A 7,363-nucleotide genomic window follows, 5' to 3' on the forward strand; every position below is an offset into this window, starting at 1 on the left:
CCGGATTCCTTACCTTTGTGACGCATACCGAGAAGTCGCACTCTGAACACTGCCAGAATTGAGAAACAGAAATAAGAGCGTTTTCCGCTGAACTATGTCCTCCCGTTGCGCTTGAGCGATTTGTTTTCTGTCTCTCGCTCTTCTGATGATAAAATAATGGCTTACTAAGGTTCTTTCACCGCAGAGGCCGCCGATCGTGGGCGGTTAATAGAGTTGGATGAATTATTTGTTCATACAAACCAAACAAGCAAACGAAATGGCAACGGAGTCATTTGTAAGAAGCGTATTAGATTATTGGCGCAAAGTTTTCCTCGCTTTCCGTGTAATTTATTGAAGGATGTAGTTTCTTGTTAGCCTTCATTTTAGTCCCTTCTGCATGGATCTTTAGCCCTACAATGAAATGACGCAACTCCTCGATCAAACACAAGAAACAAGCTCATACGGGGACCATGGAACGGAACACTCCTTTTCCCTGCACACCCTAAATTTCCCTCAAAGTGCTATAAGTGATTTGTCACTTTCTACTGATACACGTTAGTTCTGTGAATGTTTCGCGGCCTCATCAATTCGCTTCCTCCACTGCCACAGCACGCCGGTTGGCTTATGAGCTACAGTTTTGTTGAAAAAAACGACACACAGTGTTCTCCAGTTTTTGCCTCATTTCTAGTCCGATTTCCTAACGAATCTGCTCAGTGGCGTCACTACTCGTGGTCGAATTTAAAAAAAAACTATACTTTCTTTCCTAGACCTGGACTGGTCACTCTACCCATGTTTCTGCCAAACCAGAAAACGTTTAGCTCATCGGCTGTGATCTTTCTTGCGCGCACGTGCTCTCCGGATATGTTCCCACCGCGTCCAGAGCGCGGTTCGGGGAACAGTTTATTTGAAATAATTTACATTATACTTAACTATATTTACATTCGCATTGTATAAAACTAATTTTCTTGTGTTGTAAATGAAAAATATAAGTCTTTTCCAACAAAAACAGATTTGTATAGTTTTGTTTTTGTTTCTGCCATTTTTCTCATTCCTAACTCAATCGGGATGCAATCCGTAATCAAACGGATGCGATCTTCTAGGGCCGTCCCTACTGTTTCGTCGCATTGGTTGGCCGCCTACGAATTGCGTGCCACAAGTCGCCGCACAAGTGTTCTACGTCACCGATGGGGCGCAACGATTTTGTGGCCATTCTCGGGCACGCATCCTTCCCGTGGTGTGCTCGGAGCCCTTCCCTTAAACAACTAATATTACACAACTTTCAGTTCGGCGACGGATGGGGAAAATTTAAAATAAAACAATCAAAGTGGGACGTAGCGAAATAAAAAGAATAGGAAATAAAATAATTCAACAAAAAAAATACTTATCAAATGAAATAACCGCGCCTCTAAATAGACTGCTAAACAGAAAACAAATTCTTTAACAATGTGGAATTAACAGCGAAGAAGCAGCACAAGGACGCGTCTACTATGGCGACCCGAGCCGATGGCTGAGAACGGAGCGAGAGCCACAATCTGATCGACAAACCAGACCGATTGCAAAAAAGAACTTAAAAAAGGGTATCACTCATGACACGCTAAGTATGTGCTGTAACGACGGCTGCACGAGGGAAGCAGCAACCGATTAGAAGCAAGAAGACCACACTCGGATGCTAGTGTGGCTGCCGTGTGCGTTGCGTACCAAAAGGTCTCAGATATGGCGCAACTGTGCATCATAGGATAATGGCGTAAAATGGAAAGACTCCCAGCATCTCACTGTGTCCGCGCACACCATGTCTCACGATGCTTATCGACCAACCTTATCGAAACTGTACCTTGTGCATTTTCGCGCGAGCGTCCCTCGGGGTTGATTATAATATTCGTCGCAAGTATGGCAGATTTCAGTTGTCGACGACACATGGCTTCTCTTACGCGCTTTGTAGGCAGATCGCAGCTACGACGGCAGATCTCAGTTGAAATCGAACATATCGAACACACCTTCCGATTCGTCCAGGGAAAGATTGTAGTCGGCCGTCGGTTCCAATTGCAAAAACATGTCCAAATCTGTAGCGAAAAAATACAGTAGCGCATTAGAGTTCGTAGATGGTGGATCATATTTAACGATAAATGCTTTTCAAATGTTTACATTGCAGAATCTTTGCACGTATTAAGTCTCAATTTTCGCCTTTTATTACCCTGCACTAGAACGCGACGTTGCACTTGGCACCTCTCTCTCCATCTCCATACCACTTTTGCTATACCATCGATGACAAGCCATCCAAGAACCGGAGCTGAATCTCATGGTGCTACACAACTGCTAGAGAATGAAAGTGCAGGCCCACGAGAGTTCAGTTCCGGTACCGATGAGAAACCTGAACTTCACAACTCTTCATGTTCCACCACAAAGCACGCTTTGATTTCTTCGCCGTTACGTTCCGTTTGGTCACACAAGCACATCCTAGCAATCCTTAAACGTTAACCAACCACTGAGTTTGCCGTATTTTGTAGATTGGACGATCCATCGAGCAAGAACTCAGACTGTGATGTGACCGAGCAGCGGAAAAAAACACAAACCACAGCACTGCGTTCCTGCGCAATGAAACGAGAGTTCGCTAACAACCATCCGCAGACGTTTGGTGCTGTTGTAAAGTATCGCTTTCCATTGCCACAATACGTAAACCACTTGAGAAGGACGGACGTCCTTCTCCAAAAAGGACGAAAAAGGAAAACTCGTAGGCACAAAAAGGAATAGACAAAAACACAGTCACAGACAAAATCCGAAACTTACCATCGAACTCGCTCAATCCATAGCGCTGGTTTTCGGGTGATTTGGAGCTCGGCGACCTGAGTGCCGCCAAGCCGTTCATGGCAAACTCGTACGGGAACATGTTCGGGCTCAACTTGGTGTCTGAGAGCGACGCATTATCGTTGCTGACTGACTCAGACATCATCTTACCACCGGAGGCGGCGTGACACATGTCCATGATGATGCCGGCCGCACAGGCAATCGTGTTGCTGTCGTTGAGGGACGACGAAGACGGTTTCTGATCATCGGTATCGCTTTTTACCACCAACGGGGCACACGACGACGATACGGCGGTTGTGTTGCTGTTACTGCTGCTGCTGGCTGCCGCAAACATTGTTGCCGGCGTGTCGTATGAGTTAGCAGCAGACACCGCACCGATACAATTACTAGTACTATCAGGCACATTCTCGGACTTAACTCTCATCATCATAATGCCAGTCGACGTCACCGTACCGTCACCACCGTCGTCGGCCATCGTTGTTTGACTAGCGTCGAAATGCATCGCGTTCGCTTCAGCGTCAGCGCAACCACTACGACCCACAACACCACCGATGTCGAACATACTGTCGTACCGCAGCTCGGCCTTCACGATCACCTTCTGCGCAGACGAAGGATTCACCGGGAACGAACTGAACTGGGCTGACCCAGCGCCGCCTGCTGCCGGGTGCGTTTCATCACGATCCGACGTCACGTAACCTTCGTCGACCAGGGCACGAGTAAGATTACGCTGGGCCGCGTACGGAGACGATCTCTTCACACCTCCTCCTACGGAGAAAAAGGAACACGTCGTTTAGATGGGGCTTCAGCCGTTCACCCTCCCCTACGGCGGACGTACTTCGTGGGCTGGGAGTTTTCACTACGCGCGGAAACGGTGACATGATTGGGTCAAAGTTTTCCAGCAACGGATCGCCGGCCAGCAGTGCCGGACTGTCGATGCACCCGGTCATGTCCTTCGGACAGATAAACACATCGATTTCGCCCTTTTCCGATTTAAGGACAATCTCCCGTGGGGGCTGCACATCCGGCAGCTATCAGTAAGAATAGAGCAAATGATTAAATGATGTACCATTCCGATGGGACAGGGAATGCAGAATTAGCGCTCCGTCACTTACCTCCAGCTTAGCCTCGGGCGGGGCCTTGATAACGACAATCGTCTGCTCGAAGAACATTTCCATCGAGTTCAGATCTTGGCATGTGAAGTAACCGTGCTTCGTGCGCGTCATGTCGTCGTTCGTCGCCGTACGCAGCTCGACAATCATCTCGTCGAGCATGTTCTCCTTCTGCTGCAATCGGACCTGTTCGCGCTGTATCCGTGCGTTCCGATCGATATTGCACAACGAATTGCCGCACTTCCACTGGATGTTGTTTTTCGACTTCTTCTCCAGCATACCGATCCCCTCGAGCACGTTGGTGATGTCGTAGATGCGCCGCTTCTGCACCTTCAGCTTCGTCGAGGCAATGTTCAGGTCTACCACGCCGTCCGGAGACTCGTTCAGCAGATCGATAAACTTCTTCGTTAGCAAACCGAGCGACGTGTCATACCTGTGGAGATCAACGAGGATCAAATATAAATCGAGCACTCGGCTATGTGAGAGCGTCGTAGCGTTGTACCGCACTAATCGATCTGGCCGATCGGACCTCACCTGGTGCGTTCTGCGTAGCGCTTCTTCGAGGAGGAGGACGACGATATCGACGAGGTTGGTGTAGAGCAAGTCGAGTTGGGAGTTTTCAAACTACCATTGGTACTGTTCTTAGCTACTTTGGCCGGCGTAGGAGATATGCTCGATGTTTGTGACGATCGCTTGATGGCCTGCAATAGAACGGGACATTGGCCGGTCAAAAAATCCGGAATCTCTAGAGATAAACAGGATTATGGTGGCTATAATTACCCGGAAGTAGCTAGTGATCGTCAGATCGTTCGCAGGCTGTCGATTGTGCTGCTGTTGCTGCTGTTGCTGCTGGTGCTTTCCGCTACTACGCGCCGGTGTCGACGAGGACGACGATGACATGGTCGAAGCAGGGTTGTTGCTGCTGTTGTTACTACTTCTACTTCTACCGCCGCTGTTACTGCTACCGTGGTGTGGCGGATGATGCTGCTGATGCTGCGATTCACGGACCTGAGGCTGAGGCTGTTGCTGTTGTTGTTGTTGTTGTTGTTGAGGGTACTGTTGCTGTGGAGCCACAAATGACACCCCACAACCGTACCCATGATCCAGTAGGTGTGAACCCACCTTCATGTCAGGTTTCACCTCTTCGTAGTCTTCGTTCGACAGATCACTTCCATTGCTGACAACGGAAGCCTTCCGTCCGTACACCAACCCGCCGCCACCACCGCTGTTGCCGCCGGTTGACCGTCGTGACCCATACACGACCACTTCTGCCGGGCCCGGTTCAGGACCATCCGACTGTTCGACAACACTTCTCGTTTGTCGGTACTCCACCCTGAGGTTCTGGCGACCAGCAGCACCACCTCTGCTTCCGCCGCCGGTGCCCGGTGCATTGTGGTGCTTGTACATTGTGTAACAGAGTATCGTTGCTGCACTTCACTCGGTTCTTCCGAACTGACACAACTACGACACACTGAATCCTAGCAGTGTCCACACCATGCGCTGCAGTAAAAGTAGCGCAAACCGTTTTGGGCGGTGGCAACCGCGGAAACTGATGGCGCTGTGTTCCTATGCTTCGCGCGCCTCTACACAACTACACCACCATAGAAACGGAGGATGTTTTTGAGTTTTGTTTGTCCATTGTTCCACTATTGACAAAGAACTAGAGAGGTTTGATTCTATCCACCAATCATTGGAGCAAATGATGGCAATACAAGCACAGCGAAGGCAATCTGTTACTTTTAGAACATTTTCTTGTACAATCGGTTACTACCTGAAAGTGGAACAAAACATACGGCACATTATTAGTTGGCAGTCAGTGATAAGAAGATAGCAACAAGCGACAACAATAAAATCATGTCAAATGTACAACATTTGGCTACAGCTTCAACAACTGATGGCACCCTCTCACAACCTTGCGCGTTCGACGGTTATCCATGCAACTGCGCACTTATGCTGTGCACACTGACGCAGCCGGCAAAGTCCCGCTTAACGCCCGACCAACGGAACAACTTCACGCACACAGAATTTCGGAAGACAAGTAACAAATGCCACCTCCTTCTGGTGTGGTGAAAGAAGCAACGATACGCGGACACACTGGTCTTGGGCCAAAGCGACTTTGGCTTGCCCCCCGGAAACTCAACACCCGTGACCCAAAACAGCATCGGGCTGCCCAATGCTACCAATTCCAACGAGCTGCCGCAGCAAAAGTCACGCCTCACGCCTCTTTAAGCCATGCCATGAAGTCAGGGCCCTTTAAAACGGGTCAACCCGCTGCGAAAGAGTCTTCCAAGAATTGATTGTTAAACCTTCGATTCCGTCCGGGTACCGACCGTGTCGTTGTAATTTATTCTAAACCATGACCGCTGAGACCGAGTCCCACCGAATTTTACGCGTATTTGAATCGATTCACCAGCGAAAGTTATACCAATCGGTCAAGGAGAGAGAGGTCGAACAGGGCCAGCCAGCAGTAAGGAGGATGGGTGTGCGCGGTTGCGGCGTTTTGTGCTTCGCGCGACTCAACACAACAACCTTGAGGTAATATCACGAACACGCTCACAACTTCCGTGGCTTTCTATTGGTTCACTTCGCCGCTCCCGGAAGCGGACGGTGCCGGTATTTTATCGAAAATGATTCGACACAACCGAGACATCAGAGCCCCGCGGACTGTAGAGAGCATGAGCCCTTTTGGAACAAATGTCTGAACCCCGAGTGATATTGTGCACGATAACGAATGCCAGAGAACATACAACAGCGCAGCAGAGTATTAGTCCCGTGTTCCCGTGTTGTGCTGGTGCCGGAGCGAAACCAAAGCCGGTCCCCCAAACGAGAGAAATTCACCGGCAGAATCTACCCTTGACCGGAGCGCCCAAAAGATGGGGACCGCAGCAGCCGCAGTAGTGGAGCATTTTTTCTGACAGTCGTCCGCCACTACGACGACTACCACCGTGCCCGATCAGGGACTGTTCTGTTGCTGTTGGCGGCCGCTAGAGCATGGTGGCGTACACGAGCGCGCGCGCTATTGAAACGGGACTTCTGCTGTTGGTGTAGTGTGAAGCACGAAGGTTGGAGCTCGCGCGCGCTTTTTTCACCGCTCGAAGCGTCACTTTTCTCCGCGCCAACACACACCGACACACCGAAACATCGTGTTATTGGGGGCCGCGCGCACTCTCCAGCGAGCGCGCCAACATAACCCAGAGCATTACTCTGGGCAGTGCGGAACAGCGCATACTGAATGCGGAGGAGACCGACGCGGGAACACTACGCCGAACAGAGTGCAGTGGAGAGCGCAAAAGTCCGTCGAGATTCTTGGCCCACTACCACGCTCCGTTCTCTCAATGTTTCGTTTCTCGCTCTGGCGGCCCTGGCTCGCAAAGTTTGATCTTGCGACCAGATCCTTTCACTATCATCGATGGAGAAGCCAGTGTTGTGCTCGGGCATCCGTGAGATGATGATGTACACATCTTGAGATTCCG

At 50.0% G+C, this 7,363-nt stretch overlaps 1 protein-coding gene across 1 annotated transcript; it reads right to left on the reverse strand.

Moving 5' to 3' along the window:
• Window positions 1-739: 739 nt before the first annotated feature.
• Window positions 740-5,297, reverse strand: LOC131212530 (uncharacterized). The gene is made up of 6 exons (XM_058206426.1): window positions 4,671-5,297; window positions 4,425-4,591; window positions 3,894-4,323; window positions 3,617-3,809; window positions 2,764-3,543; window positions 740-2,039 (listed from the first exon to the last, which is right to left on the reverse strand). The coding sequence occupies exons 1-6, from the start codon at window positions 5,295-5,297 to the stop codon at window positions 1,945-1,947; spliced, it is 2,292 nt and encodes a 763-aa protein (XP_058062409.1). The 3' UTR covers window positions 740-1,944.
• Between the last annotated feature and the right edge of the window lie 2,066 nt (window positions 5,298-7,363).

Source organism: Anopheles bellator, chromosome 2 (genome assembly GCF_943735745.2).
Source record: "Anopheles bellator chromosome 2, idAnoBellAS_SP24_06.2, whole genome shotgun sequence".
Lineage (NCBI taxonomy): Eukaryota > Metazoa > Arthropoda > Insecta > Diptera > Culicidae > Anopheles > Anopheles bellator.

Excerpts from the sequence above, each read along its gene's own strand:
- LOC131212530 (XM_058206426.1), bottom strand. The coding sequence starts at position 5,297 with ATGTACAAGCACCACAATGCACCGGGCACCGGCGGCGGAAGCAGAGGT. Across the intron at positions 4,592-4,670 it reads CGATCACTAGCTACTTCCGG|GCCATCAAGCGATCGTCACA; the intron begins GTAATTATAGCC and ends GTTCTATTGCAG. Across the intron at positions 3,544-3,616 it reads GAAAACTCCCAGCCCACGAA|GAGGTGTGAAGAGATCGTCT; the intron begins GTACGTCCGCCG and ends TCTCCGTAGGAG.